The sequence below is a fragment of the Petaurus breviceps genome, unplaced genomic scaffold (assembly GCF_028583685.1).
Source record: "Petaurus breviceps papuanus isolate PSGF00001 unplaced genomic scaffold, PetGlider_PUasm1.0 90804, whole genome shotgun sequence".
Taxonomy (NCBI): Eukaryota; Metazoa; Chordata; class Mammalia; order Diprotodontia; family Petauridae; genus Petaurus; species Petaurus breviceps.
In genome coordinates this window covers 21,013,279-21,033,436 of record NW_027187348.1, presented here as the reverse complement: position 1 = coordinate 21,033,436, position 20,158 = coordinate 21,013,279, and the positions used below count along the sequence as shown (strand labels likewise).

General features: G+C 36.8%; 1 protein-coding gene across 9 annotated transcripts in view; it reads left to right on the top strand.

The window, feature by feature from the left end:
* The window catches only part of NAB1 (NGFI-A binding protein 1), a 58,750-nt gene that overhangs the window by 18,828 nt on the left and 19,764 nt on the right, over positions 1–20,158 (top strand). For all 9 annotated transcript variants that reach the window (XM_069070200.1, XM_069070198.1, XM_069070199.1 and 6 more), the window contains 3 exons: positions 1,844–2,678; positions 9,561–9,694; positions 12,321–12,372. In XM_069070200.1, the coding sequence (XP_068926301.1) occupies positions 1,860–2,678; positions 9,561–9,694; positions 12,321–12,372 (1,005 nt within the window). In that variant the 5' untranslated portion in view covers positions 1,844–1,859. The remainder of the gene's footprint in view (positions 1–1,843; positions 2,679–9,560; positions 9,695–12,320; positions 12,373–20,158) is intronic.

The following is a 20,158-nucleotide window of genomic DNA, read 5'->3' as shown; positions in this document are numbered from 1 at the left end:
ATTTTATTTTCATTGAATTCTCTCCTTTCTATTTTCTCCTAATGGTGTTACACCTAACATTTAGAAAGCAAGAAAAGCAAAATCCACTACAAACATGTCTAGTCAAGCAAAGCAAATTCCCACACTGGCCATGTCAAATATAGAGTCTATCACCTTTCTGTCTGGGATTTGGGCAGCATGTTTCATTAAGTGTTCTTTGAAATTGTGGTTGGTCATTGCGCAGGTTGGAGTACCTAAGTTTTTTGAAGTTGTTTATCTTTATAGTATTTTGTTATTGTATAAACTTGTGTCCTTACTTCACTTTGCATTAATTCATACATATTTTCCCCAGATTTCTATAATTTTCATCATTTTTTATGGCCCAAGGGTATTCCATCTCATGCATATACCATAACTTACTCAATCATTACCCAAATGATGGGCACCCCCTTAGTTTCTAATTCTTCACCACCACAAGAAGAACTACTACTTATGGGTCCTTTTTCTCTTTTTTGATCTCTTTGGGTTACAGACCTAGTAGCAATATTGCTGGGTCAAAGGGCATGCACAGTTTAATAGCTTTTTGGGCATAGTTTCAAATTGCTTTCCAGGATAGCTGGACCAGTTCACAGTTCTACCCACACTGCATTAAGGTACAAGTTTTTATGCAACCCCTCCAGCATTTGTCATTTTCCGTTTTTCATTTTTTTGCCAACTTTGCCAATGTGATAGGTGTGAGTTTAATCTTCAGAGTTGTTTTAATTTCAATTCCTTTAATTACTAGTGATTTAGACCATATTTTCCATTACTAGTGATTTAGACCATATTTTCCATCAATTGGACCAAACCAGCCTCTAACCTATGGATGGCCAGAGCCCCCATAACAGACTAGAGACAGGAGAGTCAGGAATCAAACACAAGTTTAATTTCAAAGCGAGGGAAATGGCTTGCATGCAAGAAGAGAAATTAGACACATGCTGGGGCCCCCTAGTGGGGGAACCCATTTTACTGTGGGCAGATCTCATTACTTATACCAATGGTTCCACAGTTCCACTGTAACACTGACAATGAAGGTGACAGCAACAATGTGACAATTTTGATTCATAGCAGGGCTTCATGACAGGAACTTGTCTGAGCTTGTCTGGTGCTTGTCTGAGCTCAGAGAGCTTCAGGTGCTGGTCAAAGCAATACAATAATTGTGGGAAGCAATTCTGGGATTTTACTGTGACTGAGATCATCCAGAGTGTGAAGGCAAAGAATTGTTATTATGCCAAGCTCAGGGCATAGTTTGCTTGTTGGGCCTTAGATCTAGAAAACAGGGTGTCTCCTAATAGTATCTTGACATTTCATATGACTATTAATAGCTTGAGTTTCTTCTGGCTTGTTCATATCCTTTGATCATTTATCAATTGGGGAATGACTCTTGTTCTTATACATTTGAAACAGTTCTCTATGTATCTTAGAAATGGTAACCTTATCAAAGAAACTGACTGCAGAGATTTTTTTTCCCAGTTTCTTGTGAAGGCTTTTAAAAGGGGACCTTTTTTTGTCATGTTGAGTTTTTGTCAACTTAGTTCAAATTTAATTTTATGTTTTAAAAACTTGAATTTTTAACTTTTTATACAATTTTTTTGTACTAAGGAACCATAGTGATGTCTATCACAAAGTCTTCTTTCCAAATATATACTACTCCCTTCTTTGTTAGTACTATAAAACCTTTGATGTCTAGTTTGTTGAAGGAATAAAGGGCAGGTGAGATGATGTTTATAAATTACATTGAAACCCTAAAGTGCTATACAAATATGAGTATTTTTGAATAGTAATGAAAAATCTGACGAATTATTCCTCTGCTTTGCTCTTTCAGGTTGGCCTTCTCAGTAATGGCATCAGCTCTACCTAGGACCCTGGGGGAGTTGCAGTTGTACCGAATATTACAAAAAGCCAACCTTCTTTCTTATTTTGATGCCTTTATCCAACAAGGTGGTGATGATGTCCAGCAGCTGTGTGAAGCCGGTGAAGAGGAGTTTTTGGAAATCATGGCCCTAGTGGGCATGGCTAGCAAGCCCCTTCATGTCAGAAGGTTACAGAAGGCTTTACGGGACTGGGTTACAAACCCTGGCCTTTTTAATCAGCCTCTTACTTCCTTGCCTGTCAGTAGCATCCCTATTTATAAATTACCAGAAGGCTCGCCTACATGGTTGGGCATGTCCTGTAGTTCTTACGAGAGGAACAGCAATGCTCGGGAACCTCATTTGAAGATTCCAAAATGTGCTGCTACCACATGTGTGCAGAGCCTGGGGCCAGGTAAGTCAGATGTTGTGGGGACCTTAGCGCTACAGAGTTCCAGTGACTCCAGACTTTGGCAAGGTCACCACACTACAGAAAGCGAGCACAGCCTTTCCCCAGCAGACCTCGGCTCCCCAGCCTCACCAAAGGAAAGCACAGAGACTTTAGATGCAGCTGCTGCGCTGTCCGTGGCTGAGTGTGTGGAACGAATGGTACCCACGCTCCCCAAAAGTGACTTGAATGAAGTGAAAGAATTGCTGAAAACCAACAAGAAATTGGCTAAAATGATTGGCCACATCTTTGAGATGAACGATGACGATCCACATAAGGAGGAGGAGATTCGGAAATATAGTGCAATATATGGGAGATTTGACTCAAAAAGGAAGGATGGCAAACATCTCACACTTCATGAGGTAAAAGCAGAATGAAAACGAATTAGGAGCTTTTCCTTCCTTCTTCCTCTTTTTCACTTTTTCTTACCTATCCAACAAATGCTACCTTTCCTAGGCAGTAAATTTAGAAACATTTTAGAGCAAGTATGTATTTATGACATTTAAAATGCACACTAGAAATGCCCTCAAAGGATATGCACCTTAGAAATTTACACTTTTAATGATAGGGGCAACTAGTTAGTCCCATGGATAGTAGAGTGCCAGGCCTGGAGTCAGAAAGTTGTTGTTTAGTCATTTTTCCTCATGTCTGACTCTTCCTGACCCCATTTGGGGTTTTCTTGGCAAAGATACTGGAGTGGTTTGCCATTTCCTTCTCCAGCTCATTTGACAGATGAGGAAACTGAGGCAAACAGGGTTAAGTGACCTGCCTAGGGTCACACAGCTAGTAAGTGTCTGAAGCCAGATTTGAACTCAGGAAGATGAGTCTTTCTGACTCCAGCCTCAGACACTATCTTCTAGGGATGTTGTAGGATCAAATGAGATAATTGTAAAGCACAACACAGTGCCTAGAACATAGTAAGTGCTATATAAATGTTTCCTATTCTTATCGATATTAATTATTATCTTTGGGGAAAAGAGCTGACAGAACATAAAAATGCATAGTAAGTTAAAAGTACTTAACATTTTCATTATTTTTGTACTGAACTCAAAGATGACAGCTTTTGATATATAATGTTGTTACTTTTGTAAGAAATCTCAGGGCTCAAGGCTCTCATGAAAGCATAAAACTATTGTATTTATAATACAGCTTGTATGTGATTATTTTGGATAGATATAAAATTCTTAATGATTTTTATAACTAACTGTTTTTTAAAAAAATTATGAGAAAATAAACAGAACATAAAGCAGTTTCAGATTGTACCAATAAAAATTCATGTTAGATCAGTGTTCCAAGGATTTTAATGACTTTTTAAAAAAATGGTTTTAGATTGACTTTGGCATAAAAATTCTTAGCTTTATACCCCTGAAGCTCTATATATCCAAAATTATTCTGATTAAGTACAAAGAGTGCCAGTAAAATTTTTCTGGCTAGCATTTATACATATTTTTCATAAGTTAAATTACGCTTTGTTCTTTAAAAGTAAAAAAAAAAGATACAGGTGATTAAGCCATCTCTCCTTTTAGGAGTAAGAAATAAATATGAATTTAACATATATATGAATTGAACACTCACTATATGTATTTGAATTGATTTTCAAGTTTGTAACAAAATTTGGTGCCAATTTGGACAATTTGGTAACAATTTAAAGTACGGTATTCTGAACTTTTAAATTTGTCTTAGTGGTAGGTTCTGTCAAGTCCCCACACACCCATGTGCTTTTCTCTTGTAATAAATCCAGTTGCAATGCACATCTCATGGACTTGTGTTGGTGTTTTTGGTTAACAATTCTTAGGGACCAGTAGAGAGTGGGTTACAGTATAATGGTAAGCAGCTCCTTTAGGTAAATGAAGGCATCTTTCCACACTGTGAATATTTACCTGCTGTTGTATGTACTCACAGTCTAAGGATGGGAAAAAACTCTCAGTGATTCTGGAAGGCATGATTTACAGTATAATCATATAGCCCTTTAACACTTCTAAATATTGTATAAAAATCTCTTAAGAACAGGTAAAATTTTAACAAAGGACAACTGTTTTCAGTAAGATCTAAAGTGTGCCATTTTTTTTAGTTCTGTTTAAATCTATTTTAAAAATATAAATAGAACACAAAGTCAGCACTGAAAGGGCATATTTTGGAAGATGTCAGAGGGTATCAGGAATAGAAATGAATTCATTTTGTGAACCCGCTCTACTTACCAGTTTAAAAATTAAGATGGGAGAAGTATTTCTTGACTGTAGAAAGGAGGATTTTCCTAGCTGCTTGAGTAGATCCTTTGGGAAACTGTTCCCCAAGCAGCTCCTGCCTTTCTCTGGGGCACATAATATTCATAAGCTACATGACTAAAAGGCTACTAAAAAAATTCTGTGCAAAGTCCTCTAAATGCAAACATACTACTGGGTAGTTTTTTGAGTTAATGTGTCTCATCCCTTCATATTGAAGCCATGAAGTTGCTGAGCTATTAATCTACCAAAAATGTCTTAACTTTCATTGCTAGTGTAATGGACAACTGAGAAAGTAAGACAGTACAATCAATAATGCTTTGATAGGAGTGCTTATTAACCGGCCGGTGGCTGCCCCTCAGAGGGAAAGACAGCCCCGAGCTTTCTGTTAGACATCATTTTATAGAAAATGTGATTGCTAGCAACAGAATGTGTTTCTAAGGGGTGCAGTGCCTTTAGTATTGTTTCTATTGGAGCGAAGCCTTCTCAGTATTATTCTTATTGAAGCAAAGCATTCTCAGTATTATTCCTATTGAAGCAAAGCCTTAGTATTATTTCTACTGAAGCGAAGTGAAGCCATAGTCCCTTAGCAAAGCCTTGGATACAAACATAAACAGACCTGAATACGTGGGAATCTGTGGCATGTTTTTAGCAACACAGGTGAAACATTTCTTTACTATTGGGGCCTATTAGGTGGTTTCCAAGGAACCTAGTAGGGGTCCCCTGTAGCAGGTTTAAGGGGACTTTGGTGTATAATTTCTGGTGGGTACTTCACTAGTAAAGTTTCTTTAGCTGTTAATCATCAGAATTAGGGTATTATAGCATCCTGGGCAAATTAAAGGGGAAAAAAAAGGTAATTTGCAATTTGTTTAGTACTCTATTTCTTTTTGTCTATTAACAGCGTTTTGGGCCTTGTATTTCAAAATAATTAGTTGAATTTGTCCAAAAGGCTAAGGACCAGGAATGTTGTAGTTTTACCTTTTAAACAAAGAAAATTTGAGTTAGGAATAACTAACTGCCAGATGGAAGTATTTCTGAGTGATTTAGAATGCCATTTTTGTTTTCAAGACAGAGATATTGCAGGCTGGATGAACATAGCCCTATGTTGTCTATACCTATCATTTTTCAGGTCTTGAAGGCTTGGAAAAACATTTGCCCCATAAATTTATTCTTGTGTTTATACACAGGAAACTAGATGTTATGGCATATAGAAAACCAAGTAAATAATGATGGAACAAGTCGTGATTATAAAACCTTTTAGTCAAAGTACTGGTGACAGTTTTTAATTCTTTGATTTCATCAATTAGCAGAGACATATTATTCTGAGTATTCTGGTGAAGCCAAGGAACATTTCCAAAGCCTGATAACTTAGAAGAGACATTGGATTCTAACAATTAGTACTGATCACTACCTTACCTTTTTTTTTTTTTTTTATTGGCCTTCCTTCACATGATTTCAAATGATATTCTTGGATCAAATATTTAATGAAAAGCTAGAGATGCAAACAAAGAAGTCTTCATCAGTTCAGATCAGCTTTTATTATTCATTTAACAAAGATTTATTGAGGTTTGCTACATGCAAAGCAATATGAGATGATAATAATAAATAGTAAGGCATGTTCCCTGCCCTGAAGGAGCTTATAATCTAATAGGGAAGAAAAACATTAGCATACAAAATAAATGTTAATACAGCTTTCAAATGCTCTAAAGTTTGAGTTCTTATATTTGTGGTTACTATTATTGTCATTTCAAAATTCAGGTGGAGATCTATTTCTAGGCCATATGTTGACATGGCAGGAGGGTGTAAGTATAGATGCATACCAAATGATCATTGATGGTCCAGATCTTAAACATTATGATTTTTTTCAGAATCTGTTTATTTATTTTTAGTTTTCAACATTCATTCCCACAAGATTTTGAGTTCCCAATTTTCTCCCCATCGCTCCCCTATCCCCCACCCCAAGATGGCATGCATTTTGATTACACCTTCCCCCAGTCTGCCCTCCCTCCCTTCTGTCACCCCCCCCCCTTATCCCCTTCCCTCTTACTTTCTTATAGGTCAAGATGGATTTCTATGCCCCATTGCCTGTATATCTTTTTACCCAGTTGCAAAACATTATGATTTTCACTGCCCATTGTGGCATCTTCTTAGTAGAATCAGTCTCCATGCCAATTGATGATAAAGAAGTTTCATTAGCTCAGCTTTAAGATGGCTGAGGAAAGAGAGAAAACTGATTTCAGAAATAGTTTACCTGGAAGTGTGGATGGAATATACGATAAAGACCAGCAAAGAAAAGGTAGTAGGGAAATGGGGTTGAGAATGGGATAGGAAATTTTGTTTCCTTAATTTTAGAAATAAAATTTGATTATTTTAGAAATTAGGAAGAAAAGAATGAGGGACTAGACCTATGAATTCATTCATATAGAGAATGTAGGAAAACTCTCTGTCAATAGAATGCAGTACTCTTTCTGCAATTTATAGTCTTAGAGAGTTGTCTAGAATACCAGTCAGAACAAGTTATGTGACTTGCCCAGGGTCACACAGTCAGCATGGATGTGTCAGAGGAAGGACCTGAACTCGGGTCTCCTTATACTCCAAAGTCATCTTTATCTTTCTTACTGCATTGTCTCTACTTGTAGAAGTTAGCAATCAGGAATTCTATTTTCAATGAAGGAAATGTTTGCTTTAGAAGATGCTTATTCATTAAGTGTATTCTAAATGAGGACAACTAGATGGTCCAGAGGATAGAGCACTGGGCCTGGAGTGAGGAAGACTCATCTTTCTGAGTTCAAATGTAGTCTCAAACACTTATTAGCTGTGTGACCCAGAAAAAGTCTCTGAACTGTTTACCTCAGTTTCCTCATCTGTCAAATGAGCTGGAGAAGAAAATGGCAGACCACTCTAGTATCTTTGCCAAGATATGACTGAAAACAATTGAACAACAACAAAATTCTAAATATATGTATTCCTGTTGGGATTTATTGCATTAATTTAATTTTGGTGATTTGGGGCATGAACCTCTTTTCAGATAGTGCAGTGGAAAGTAGCATTGGTATCAGAAGACCTGAGTTCAAATTTCAGTTTTTCTACTTAGCAACCTATGTGACTTTAACCTCTCTGGGTCTCAGTGTCCTCATCTGCAAAATGAGATTGGTCTACCAGATGGCTTTAGAGCTGGCCTTCTTAGTTCTATATCTATGATAGAATATTTTGGTTTTTCTTATCTAGAATTCGCCCATTAAAAGCTTTAAGAGGACCATCAATAGATCTTCCTCATAGATGGTTCTTGAGGACCTTTAAAATTCAATAAACTTTTTTGGTCTTTTGGAGCCTGAATTCAGAATCAGAGAATCTGTAGTATGTTTTGTTTGTTTGATTGTTTTTTGTTGTTTGTTTTGTTTTTTGGCTTGCAGTATGATGGTAGAAGGACATTGTTTTCAGTTTATATATGAATTATTTTCCTGTGGCTTTATAGCAAACTGATTTCTTCTCAGTTCTTTAAAATTTTAATTGATCAGACTTCATAGTAATTTAGACTTGTGAGCTGGCATAAAGAATAACTGGATCAAATACAAAAGAGGATACTGGAGAGGTTAGTGGTTAACCAGTAGCCCAGTTGAAGTTAACAAATTATTTAGAAAATACTTTTAAAAATTAGTCTTTTTCTTCAGGTTAAGAGGTTATAAGCGTGTATCCAACAAAAATACTTAAAGAGAAAATGGTTTTCCACTAGGGTTCTTTTAGGGTGAGGGGATAAATGTGAAGTCAGATTTTCCCACCTGCATTTATAGCTTCTAGTTTTTGGCCAGAGGTAGAGGAATTAGGCTCTTTATAATTACAAAAGTCTGTAGCAGATTACTTGACTCTGAACAAAACTGTTTAACAATTGGGAGGTCTCCATGGTATTAAGGCTTACCTTTTTGCCTAATGGGCTGTTGAGTATATGCTGAGGGCTTTTCAAATACTATCTAGTACCTGTCCCTATTTCCATTGACTCTGTTATCTAGCAGCAATAACAACAAAAATTTGTCGTGGTTCAATAAACAATCTGTATATTTCTGCCTTAGAATGTCATTTTGACACATTGCATTTCATAATGAAGTCTTTTGGCCAACCTGCCACACTTTTGAGATGTCAAAAATAATTTAACAAATAATTTACAGGATCTGTGAAGATTAGAATCAGAAAGCCTCTGAGATCATCAGATTTAACCCTTTCCTTTTAGAGAAGTCCATTTACTTCTTGCCAACATACTTGCTATCCTTATGATTCTCCTCCAAAATAAAATAATAAAATTGTGATTATGGTTTTGCTTGGTTCATTTGAGAAAGGTTTTAAGAATATAAATTGTAGAGTATGGTAGGACTATGGGCATGTAGGTGGCACAGTGAATAGAGTTCTGAGCCTGAACTCAAGAAGACTTATCTTCCTCCTGAGTTCAAATGTGGCCTCAGATACTTACTAGCAGTGTGACCTTGGGCAAGTCATTTGACTCTGTTTGCCTCAGTTTCCTTATCTGTAAAATGAACTGGAGAAGGAAAATGGCAAATTACTGCAATATCTTTGACAAGAAGACCCCAAATGGGGTCACAAAGAGTTAGACACAATTGAACAACAACACAGCAGGGCTAGCAGCATCATGGTCTAAGGAAAAGAGTCCTAGATCAGCAGTCAGAGGATCTGAGTTCAAATCCTGGCTCTCTCATTTATTTCAAGTGTGACCTTAACCTGCGTGTTAAATATCCTTTTGGTCTCAGTTTCCTCATCTGTTAAGTGAGGGAATTGGATTGTACAACCGCTCAGGTAAGATCTCTAACAGCTCTAAATCTGTGACCTGATTGTGTTTTCTTGTTAATTAAATGGACATTAGGAATATAAACATAGTCAGAGCTACATAAAGACCTTAGGGCAATAAGACCCTTGTTTTTAAGTGCAATGCCATTTAAAATTATTAACTGAGTGGAACATTCTATGTGATTGAGTGGAAAAGTCTGAAAATCATTTCTGTGTTTTAATTTTCAGATGACTGTTAATGAAGCAGCCGCTCAGCTCTGTGTAAAAGATAATGCCCTTTTGACAAGAAGAGATGAACTTTTTGCCCTTTCTCGGCAGATTTCTCGGGAGGTCACCTACAAGTACACTTACCGAACAACCAAGTAAGCTTTAAAGGGACTGAAGTAAATGTATGGTAAAAGTAGGATGTTGAGGCACAATCCCCAAATGCTGCTTGCCTTCCTTCCTTCCCCTTTTTAACTCACTGATCCTGATGGAGTAAAGGGGTGACTATGTGGTAAACACAGGAAAAAAAACTTATCATTGAATTTTCAGAGCATTACTAACATGAATTCTGTTACTGAATTCTGCTCTTCAAAATATTATGACTATCTTCTTAGCAATATAAATAATTTTGGGAGTATCTCAAAGGATTCTTCTCCCTTTTCAGAAGTTTTTGTTGCAAGTGTGATCATTGAATTTAACAGACATTCTTAAGCATCTAGAGAGGGAGCTTGGCATAATGAAGAAAGCTGACCCCAGGATAAGAAAGACCTGGGTTCAAATCCTGCCTCTGACACATATTGTGAGTTGCATTTGTAAAAAAAAACAAATGCAGCTTAGTACCCTGTCTCTGTCCTGTTCTCGAGTACCTACCATATACAATGATAAGACTTAATTAACATTTATTGAACACTCACTGATTTCGAGAAACTGTACTAAGCACTTGTGGGATCTCAGAAGAAGAAATGTTACCCTATTAGCAAGGAGCTGATAAGCAAGTATTTTAGATATTTACAAAGATCTTGTTACCTTGTATTTGAGAGGAAAAGATAGCTCTACTATTTTTTTTTTTTTTTTTGCTTTTGGGAGGGCGGAAGGCAGGGCAATTGGGGTTAAGTGACTTGCCCAAAGTCACAGGGCTAGTTTTGTGTTAAGTGTCTGAGGTCACATCTAAACTCAGGTCCCCACTGCGCCACCTAGCTGCCCCAATAGCTCTGCTATTAACAGGTAAAGTAAATGATAATTCTTTTGAGAGGCCAAAGAAGCTTATAATACTGGAAACTCTCAGTGATAATCGTTTCATAATTTTACCTGTAAATATATCATACTTTGAAATATATGCACAGGCTGTATGGTGTAATGGAAATAGTCTTGGGTTTGCAGGCAAGAAACCTGACTTTGAGTCCCAGTTCTGACAGTTAAAAGCTGTGTGACTGAGCAAATCACTTTAGCTTTTTCCTCATTTATAAAGAGGGAACAATAATATTTGTGCTCCAATAACCTCAGGGTTATAAAGAAAATGCTATCTAATTCTCTTTGTGAATATGAGCTGTTATTATTTTCATCCACAGCTCATCTCCATTAGATTCCCTAATCTAATTCCCAAGGTCTAGGTTCACTTTGTTTTTACTCACAAGTAATCCTAACTAGACCCTCGTTTCTTAAGCCACCACCTGCAAGACTCCTCGCGTGGATTTCTACCTATTCTTGCAATGACTATTTTAGTGTTGTTTGTTTGTTTGTTTTCAAGTAGCATCTTCTCAGTCACCAAGGTATTTAAATGGTAGTTTCAGGAAAAAGGTTCTTTCATGGACAAGGACCTAGGCTTCTGGGGTAGGTCATCTTGCATTTAGGATTGTACAGATTGTCCCTTCTGTGCATGGATAATCAGAAGGATCTGTACCTACTGAAACTCCATTTTCTCTACAGTTCTCAAACTAAAAAGTTTAACTTAAAGTAGGCTGTATTACTTTATATGATATTTCTGTAGAGTTCCTAGAACTCATGTAAAAATATGAGTTTTGTCCTCCCATCACAAATTATTCTTAATCTGCTACTTATTTTTTATTTTAATATTTTATTTTCCCCCAATTACCTGTAAAAACAATTTTCAACATGTGTTTTAAAAATTGAGTTTCAAATTCTCTCCCTTCCTTCCCCCTCCTTCATTGAAAAGGCAAGAAATTTTATGTAGGTTGTACATGTGTAGTGATGCAAAACATATTTCCATATTAGTCATGTTATAAAAGAAAACATAAACTAAAATAAAGACCCCAAGAAAAATCAAGAAAGTAAAAAAAAAGTATGTTTCAATCAGTATTCAGACTCTGTTCTTTCTCTGGTGATGGATAACATTTTTTATCATTAGACTTTCACAATTGTCTTGGATCATTGTATTGCTGATCTTTAGCAGTAGATCCTCTCACACTATTACTGTTACTGTGCACAATTTTCTGCTGGTTCTACTCATTTCACTTTGCATCAGTTTATGTCTTTGCAGGTTTTTCTGAAGGCAGTTAGCTCATCGTTTCTTAGAGTACAATAGTATTCCATCACAATCATATACCACTTGTTTAGCCATTCCCCAATTGATGGGACTCTTATCAATTTCCAATTCTTTGCCACCATTAATCTGATATTTATAAAAGGAAGAATTGTAGCCCTGTTTGTTTTCTTAATTCTTTTCCTGTTAAAATGTGAAGTAGTCAACCAACAAATAACTTTGAATCCTTTCTCTTTGGGGGCTACAGATATATAGTGATCATTTCCTTTCTGCATAAGTAAATGGTGCCTACTATTTACCTTTTTCTTGGTAGAATTAGCCCCCTGTCTATAAACTTGAAAATGGTAAGGTAATGCTTTTCATTCTCCTAATGCTTATCATTTGTGCATCTTTAAAGAAGCACAGATATATAAATTTCAACTGTATAATCTGTTTTAATGAAATATAGAGTGAGATGAATTTAAGAAGAAAAAATTGTAATCTTAATTTATTGTTTTTTCTAGGTCTAAATGTGGAGAAAGAGATGAATTATCCCCCAAGAGAATTAAAATGGAGGTATTATTATATTTTTATATGTTTTCCTAAGTCAAAAAAATCAATTTTTTAAATACAAGTAAGGAAATATGAGAAAGGTTATAGAATATCAGTTTTGTTTATAGAATAGATTCTAAATATATCATTCTAAAAAAATACAGTAAGGCTTGACTAGATTATAATAATCTTAGAACTAAAAGAGTCTTTGGAGTGTTGTTAGCCTGATGAAACTAAAGGACAGAGAGATGAAATGGTCAATATTGTTGTTATGGATGGCAGTTAGAGGGTGCAGTTAGAGAACTGAAGACTCTTCTTCCTAAGTTCAAATCTGGCCTCAGACACTTACTAGCTGTGTGACCCTGTGCAAGTCACTTAACCCTGTTTGCCTCAGTTTCCTCATCTGTAAAATTAACTGGAGAAGAAAATGGTGAACTACTCCAGTATCTTTGCCAAGAAAACCCCAGTTGGATAGTCAGACATGACCAAAGTGACTAAATAACAAATTGTTATGGAGGATACAGTCTAAATTAGTGAGAGTCAGAATTGTAGACTACTTAGAGAAATTGTATTACTTTTGAGCACATAGGGTAACCAGCAAGGGCTAATAAAATATCAACTGCCAGAAGTCCATAAAGAAGAATGACTTGTAATTTGCAGATAAGTGATTTGGTGCTTCTTAGTGCTTAAGTGAAAACCCATTTAGTTTTACTCTTCCTCCTAAATTTTATCTACACAGTTAATCAGTTTAGTACATATTTAATAGTTAACACAAAGATAAATAAACACAGCCCTTCTTTAAGAGAACAAATTCCAATTCTTAGACCCAAGTAAATGAGACTGAGACCTACATTGGGGGTGAATGTAGCTGAAATAGCAAAATATACTTCTTGTTTTTGTCTTGCAGGTGGTCAGGTGGGGGGTTATAAAGAGGAATGTACTTTCTTCGGGGCCCTCAGCACTGAAAAGTGGTTTCAAGATCACTGTTTTTAAAAAAAATTATGTATTGAATAAGCTGCCTGTTTTAAGGCTAACCCATGCTATGGAATGAAGGCTAGGGGTCCTATTTTTGAGATCTTTTTTATGTTGTTGTATGTAGAAGAGAATATGATAAGATATGATCTTAGATCAAATCTTTGATTTGAGCTGGAGGTCAAATCAAAATAATCACCTTTTGGACGCAGACATCTGTGGTAACAGCAGGGTTAGATATAAATTTTAGATATGGCACCATTCTTCCTCTAGTGGAATCTACAGTGTAGTAGGAAAATACAACATGTACATAAAATTTCAATCAAGATTTATTTACTAAAGTGTAAAAAGGTCTTCTTACAAAGTTGGTCTCACTGCACAGGCCACCAGTGTATCAATTGTTTTAAATTAAAAAAAAATTTTTTTGGAGGGGAAAGGTAGGGCAATTGGGGTTAAGTGACTTGCCCAGGGTCACATTGCTAGTACATGTGTCAAGTATCTGAGTCCAGATTTGAACTCAGGTCCTTCTGACTCCAGGGCCGGTGCTCTATTCACTGAGCCACCTAGCCACCCCTTAAATTAATTTCTTATAGTATGAAGAGGGGACTGATGGAGCAGACAGAGGAGGAAAAATGTAGAGTAAAAACTAAAACAGAATTATATATATATATATATATATAATGATGGTACCAGTGTCTCCGCCATGCTGATGTCAGGTTTGGTTTGTAGGCAGAACTATAGGTGCAGGATGAGGACAACCAGCTCTCTGGGCATCAGAGGGAGTTTGGTGGTTTTCCATAGAATGCCCTCTGACGTTAGAGAGTATGCATGACAGCCAGATACTGGTTATAGTCCACCTTAACTGCTATGTGTGCAAGTGCTTTAAAGGGCTGCAAACAAAAATTCCTTGGGAGGTCCAGAGAAGGGGGTAGAGAAAAGTCCATTGCCAATGAGGAATTGGAAAGGGAAGACCTCCTTAAGTTGGTGGCATTTGAGTTGGGCTTTCAAGGATGGTAGGAATTATATAAGCTCAGAGGTGCAAGGAAAGGCATTTTAGGCATTCCAGTAGATTCTAAGCTCTTCGAGGGAAAAAACTGTTTTACTTTTGTTATTGTTTCTTTAGAACTTAATACTGTGCCTTGCACATAGTAATGCATAATAAGTATTAGTTGAATTGAATAGGCTTTGGGAATAGCTGGAACAAGGTCATGAAGACAGAAAAGTTTGGGTTTTATAAGTAAGAAAAGTGGACCGGTTGGGCTAGAAAGTAGGATGAGATTAAGAGTGTTAGGATAAATTGACACTAAATTATGAAGGTTTTGAATGCCGGGCTAAGAAGATTGAACTTTGCTAGTCGAGTAGCAGATGGCTATTAAAAGGTTTTGAGGAGAGGGGTGGCATGGTAAGATTTCTGCATAAGGATAGCCTTATATCAGTGTAAAGGGTGGTTTGAAGAAGGGGAGAGAGTAGAGGTGTTGAGAACATTAAGGAAGAAGTAATAAGGAAGTAGCTTGGACAGTAGGTTAGGAGGGTCTGTGCTAGGGAAGTGGCAGTGATATCTGAGATGCAAGAACTATCAAAGAGATGGAATTGGCAGGACTTTGTCATTGATAGAGATTCAAGGTGGGGTAGAGAGAACAGTCAAGATTTAGAGCTGCTGGCAGAAATAGTGAAGGCAGGAGGAAGAGCAAATTTTTTGGAGTGATATAAATCAGTTTTGGACATGCTGACATTGGTAGGGTATCCAGATAAGAGATATTCCTACAGTCAATTGGAGATGTGTATCTGAGAGACCTTAAGGTCAGAGGTTATTTAGGAGCACTCTGAAAAAAAAGTGATAGTTGAGGTTGAGAGAGCAAATGAAGTTGCCAAGGGAGAGAGTATAGAGAAACAAGAAGAGGATGGAGGACAAAAGACAGAGATTAGAGAAGTAGGGGGAAAACCGTTTGAATGGTATCTGAAGACAAGATGGAGGGAACATACAGAAGGGGAGATATTGCTCAACAATGTTAGATACTACAGAGAGATAAAGAAGGATAAATACAGCATAAATACTGGATTTAGTAATTACGTGGTCACTGGTAACTTTTAGAGGACTGAAAAGAAAATTACAAAGGGTTGAGGAGAGAGTGAATGATGAGGAAGGCTCACTTAGGATTGTGGAGATCTGAGTATTCTTATAAACAAATGGAAAGAAGCTCATGGTAAGGGAAATATTGAAGACAGTTAATTATTGATTCAGGGTCCTAGAGGAGTTTGTGGGGATCAAAGGTTTAGGCAGAAGGATTAGCCTTAATAAGAAGTAGGGTAGCCTCTTTCTCTGAGAGGAGGAAAGAAAGAGGGTGGGTGATTAAACTATGAAATATGGGGGAATTGTTGTTCGACCTTCATCTTTTCATTGATTTATGAGATTAAATTATTTTACAAGTGTGGGAGGGTGGGGTTGCTGTTCCAGGGGAGAAGAATAGGTTTGCAACACTATATGACCAGTAATATAAGTACGCAGTAAGGCTAGATAGAGGAGTATTGCCAAGCCTCAGTGAGGACTCAGCTGAAGTTATAGAAGGGACCTTAGAGTTCATCTACATAGTCCAAACCCTGTATTTTACATAGGAAGAAACTGAGATTCAGAAAGGTGGATTGCTGCTGCAACTTAACAAATTAGCTGTAAGTCAATAAACAGAGCGGGGATTAGAACCCGTCTTCATTCCTGGTTCAGTGTTCTTTGTCCAGTGCTACTTGTCTGCTGATATGTTTAAATGCTTGATTATTTCTCTAAGGACTAATGGACGCTGAAAACCAAATGCTTAAGGGAATATTTTGAGTCAAGGAGTCTTAAATGTGAATATATAGAATATAGCAAAATTTATCAGTGATTCTGTCTTCTTTCTGTCTCTGTGTCTCTGTCTCTGCCTCTCTCATTTCATTGGTGTAGGGAACCCCTACTAAGGAACTTCCTATACCAGTGTAGATTCACACCTTTTCTGAGATGTAAAGTCTTAGAAAATGTTGCCTGGGACCTTGAGAGATGAAGTGATTCACAGCTCGTATTTGTCTGAGCTGTGTGACTTGAACACAGGTCTTTTTTTATGCTGAGACCAGCTCTCTTTGTATAATGCCATCTTTTTCCCATCTTCTTATTAATTATTGCTAGAAATTCATTTGGCTTTGTATTTTGCGGTCATTTTGTACTAAGAACTTGCTTTAAAGTGTAAAAAGAAAATTTTAGGGAAATGATTGACACAGACTCAGGGTATGGAAAGTTTTATTTCCTTATTTTTAATTTGTTTGATGTTCTCAGTTCTATCTTGGGATTTTAACACACTTAGCTCTGCAGTGTAATTGGGTCAGATCTTGCCATCCAAGGATATACTTAGTGGGTACTTTGACTGAAAGGGCCTTTGTAGAGCAATTTCTCACTAAGAAGTCCACTAAAGGCAATGCTGTAAGTAATATTCCATGTTTATGAGTTGTAATTAATTGATTTCTTATGGCAAAAATTGGGCTCTTGTGGTATAGAAAGCAAGGTTGTCAAATAGAAGAAAAACTAGGAAGTTTTGTCCCATTCGGTGGGTTTGAAGAAGAAAGGGGACACCCTGAGACTCAAGTGATCAGAAATACAAGTCAGGTAATGGGGAAACAGGGTTCTAACCTTACTCATTCCTGGCGCTACCAGTGGCACAACCATTATCATTCAGATTGCTTTCTGATTTGGCATAAGACCCATGTCATTATTTCATTATTGATATTGCTTTAGTGCTTAGTCTGAATGAAAATTTGTGAGTCACATAAACTATTTGTCATGTTGCAGCCCATTTTATTGCCCCAATATAAAAAAAGTTCAAAATTCACACCCCATAAAAGTTTTGGAAACAAAGAATTTGTAGATGTGTATGGATAGAAGTATCAAAAAACTTTTTTTTTGCAAGAGTCATAGCTTATATTTTCACACAGTTTCCCCCCCCCCAAATCAATTTTTGTTTCTTTAATGAACTGTTTCAATTTCTTGAAAAACTGGAGCTATTAAACTAGTTTATTAACCTAGGAGTTGATGTTGAGGTGGCTTTTAAAAGTAGGATTTTCTTCTTTATTTAATTTTGAGGGATTAAAACTCTAAGGGGTGATAGATAGATAGACAGACAGACAAATAGATAGATAGATAGCTGACCCCTTACTCTAGATAGGGGTTCTTCAACTGGGGTCCATAGATTCCTCTCCCCAAGGAGTATAGATTTCATAGGGTCCCAAAACATAGGGGAAAAAATACATTATTTGTTTTCACTAACCTCTAATTGAAATTGTACATTTCTTCAATTATGAATTATTCTGAGAAGGTAGTAGAAGTGTCAGTAGGCTTTACCACACTTCCAGAAGAGTTCATGACATAAAAAAGTTATGAAATCTTGGCCTAGACGTTTGATGATAAAGACAGTTTTTCTTATTGATATAAAATTTGAAATCTTTCATTTCTGAATACATTTTGTAGCTGACATTGACAATTTACTGAGTTTATTCATTTTCAGTATTTTTACAAATTAACATGAATAGAAATTTTCACGAATAAAATGACAAAATAGAATGTCACTGTAGAATGGAAATAATAAATACGGAGCAGGAGAAGTAGTTTACTTGATTACAACATGCTTAGTCACAGTGTTCCTTGGTGAATGGATTATATATTTTCCTAATTCTAGAGCCTTTCACTGAGTCTACTTTGTTGAGCTAGGGTAGACTTGAGTTTAACATATTGGACCCAATTTTCTCTGTACATGTGCTCAGTACTTAGTCTAACCTTTCCTTTTTATAATCAGACATGTTTTTCATTGCTACTGGTTAGCTATTGTTTTTACATATATTTGCATATTGAGCTCAGTAGAAAAACACTATGACTATAATCTGCTATAGTTGTATTAAGTCCATTGTGCAAGAAATGGTACTCATTAAAATTTACAAAAAAATATTGTAAACTTATGGCTCTAATTAAGACCAGGAATTAGGGGAGGTCTACATAGAAAAACATAGTCAATAGACTGGGAATGGGGAGAACTATGATATTCTTTCTTCCCTTTCCTTACAACCTATTATATAGAATTTTGAGTAAAGTCTCAAATCAGGTTAGCTATGTTTCTGACTTCAGCTCCTTTCCAACAATGTGCTTTAGTAAGGCATGACTGCCCTGTTCTGTCTGGAAGAATAACTAACCCAGACACCACCCCTGGTGTATTCATCTGCCACTGAAAACCCAGACTTAAATAGATGCTTATACAAATTTCAGTTACGTTCTTGTCTTTTTTTATTGGAAACTCAGAATTCAGTTTTGTAGTAACTGAAAATAAATGTGATGACTTGCTATTAAGAAGTTATTAAAGGACTTATGTATGCAGAGCCATCACCCTTCTGGGCACATATATTTTTCCTTTTCCCTTTATGAGCACACTTTGTCAAAGGCCTATCCACCAGGGCTGGTAGATTTAGAGAAAAAGAAAAAAAATTGGATGACAGTTTATTATCTAGGGAAGCTCACCTTCTAGCTGATTGGAAGCTCCTTCATTTATGAACACAAAATGAAAATAAATTATAAAATGTCGCTAAGTTTAGCAGGTTACCTTTTGAAATTCAAATCTCTATTGTACCCCTTTGTTTGTCTAGAATGAGTAAGTAGGCAGTCTGAGAGGAAAATATATATGAAACAAATCCAGGAAATAAGTTAAAGGAGAAGAAAAATCAAGAGGTATGGTATTCAGGTCTTGTTTGTTTGTTTCTGTGTCTTGTTTTTCCTTTCTTTTTAAAGGTAATATGTAGAAACAAATGACTTCTGGTCTTTTCACTCGGAAGATACTTGTTCCATGGAGGAACATTGCTATTAGATCCATGAGTTGTTTCTTAGACTAGAAAATGATGTGTATCAGTGAATGAGAATATGACTACTAATCCCAGGGTTGGAAAAAATAGCTTTCTCGTTCATGTTCAAATTTCGTGGTTTAAGTTTTCCTTCTTTCACATAAATTACTGGTGATTGGGGGATGAAAGAGACGGGAGGTGCTAACACCCTTGTTTCCATGTGGGCTAGTAATGGAAAGCAATCAGAGATAACTGGATAAAAAGAGGTAATGCTAGTTAGTGAGACCAGGGAGCTAGAGATTCAAAGACAAAGAAGTTTTAAAAGAACTTCAGTGGGTGCAGGGAGTGGGGGGGCACCCCCTGGGGAAATTGGGGCCTGAGGAAGAAAGACTCAGGAAACATCTGCAAGCAGTTCCAGTTGTGTGGGGGGAGGGAAGAGGGTGCAGTGTATCCACCTACGCCCGTTACTAAGCTGGTTGAAAAAGAAAGGCAGTATAATTTGATGTGGATTTTTCCCCCTCTGGATCAGAAGAACAGAAGCACTACAATCTGCTATTCATATAGAAAGTGTGAGTAGAAAAAAGGATAGAGCACATGTGGGACTGAGAACATCTGCTCTGAGAAGCCATGTCAGAGGCCACTGAAGCAGCAGCCTAGAAGTAACGTGGGCTTTCTGCTAGTGTTTTGGGAAAAGACAGGAGGAGGAATGGGGTTGGAAACCAGTGGGATAAGAGTAATTAGGTCATGAACAGGCATCCCACCCCATAGCTTTTATTTTCCCAGGACTTAGGCCTAAAATCTTTCTAGCTAGGGAACAGTGTGATTAATTGCAGGAGCCATGGATATGGCACCAAAACAAATTGCCTGCAGCTTGATATAGATGATGATTGGGGCTGAGTGGAAGGAGGTGGGAGTGGGGGCAGGGAGTGGGGCAAAGGCTTAAGGAGAAGCATGAAAAAACAAATGATAAATAAAAGATATGCTCAGCATTGGACAT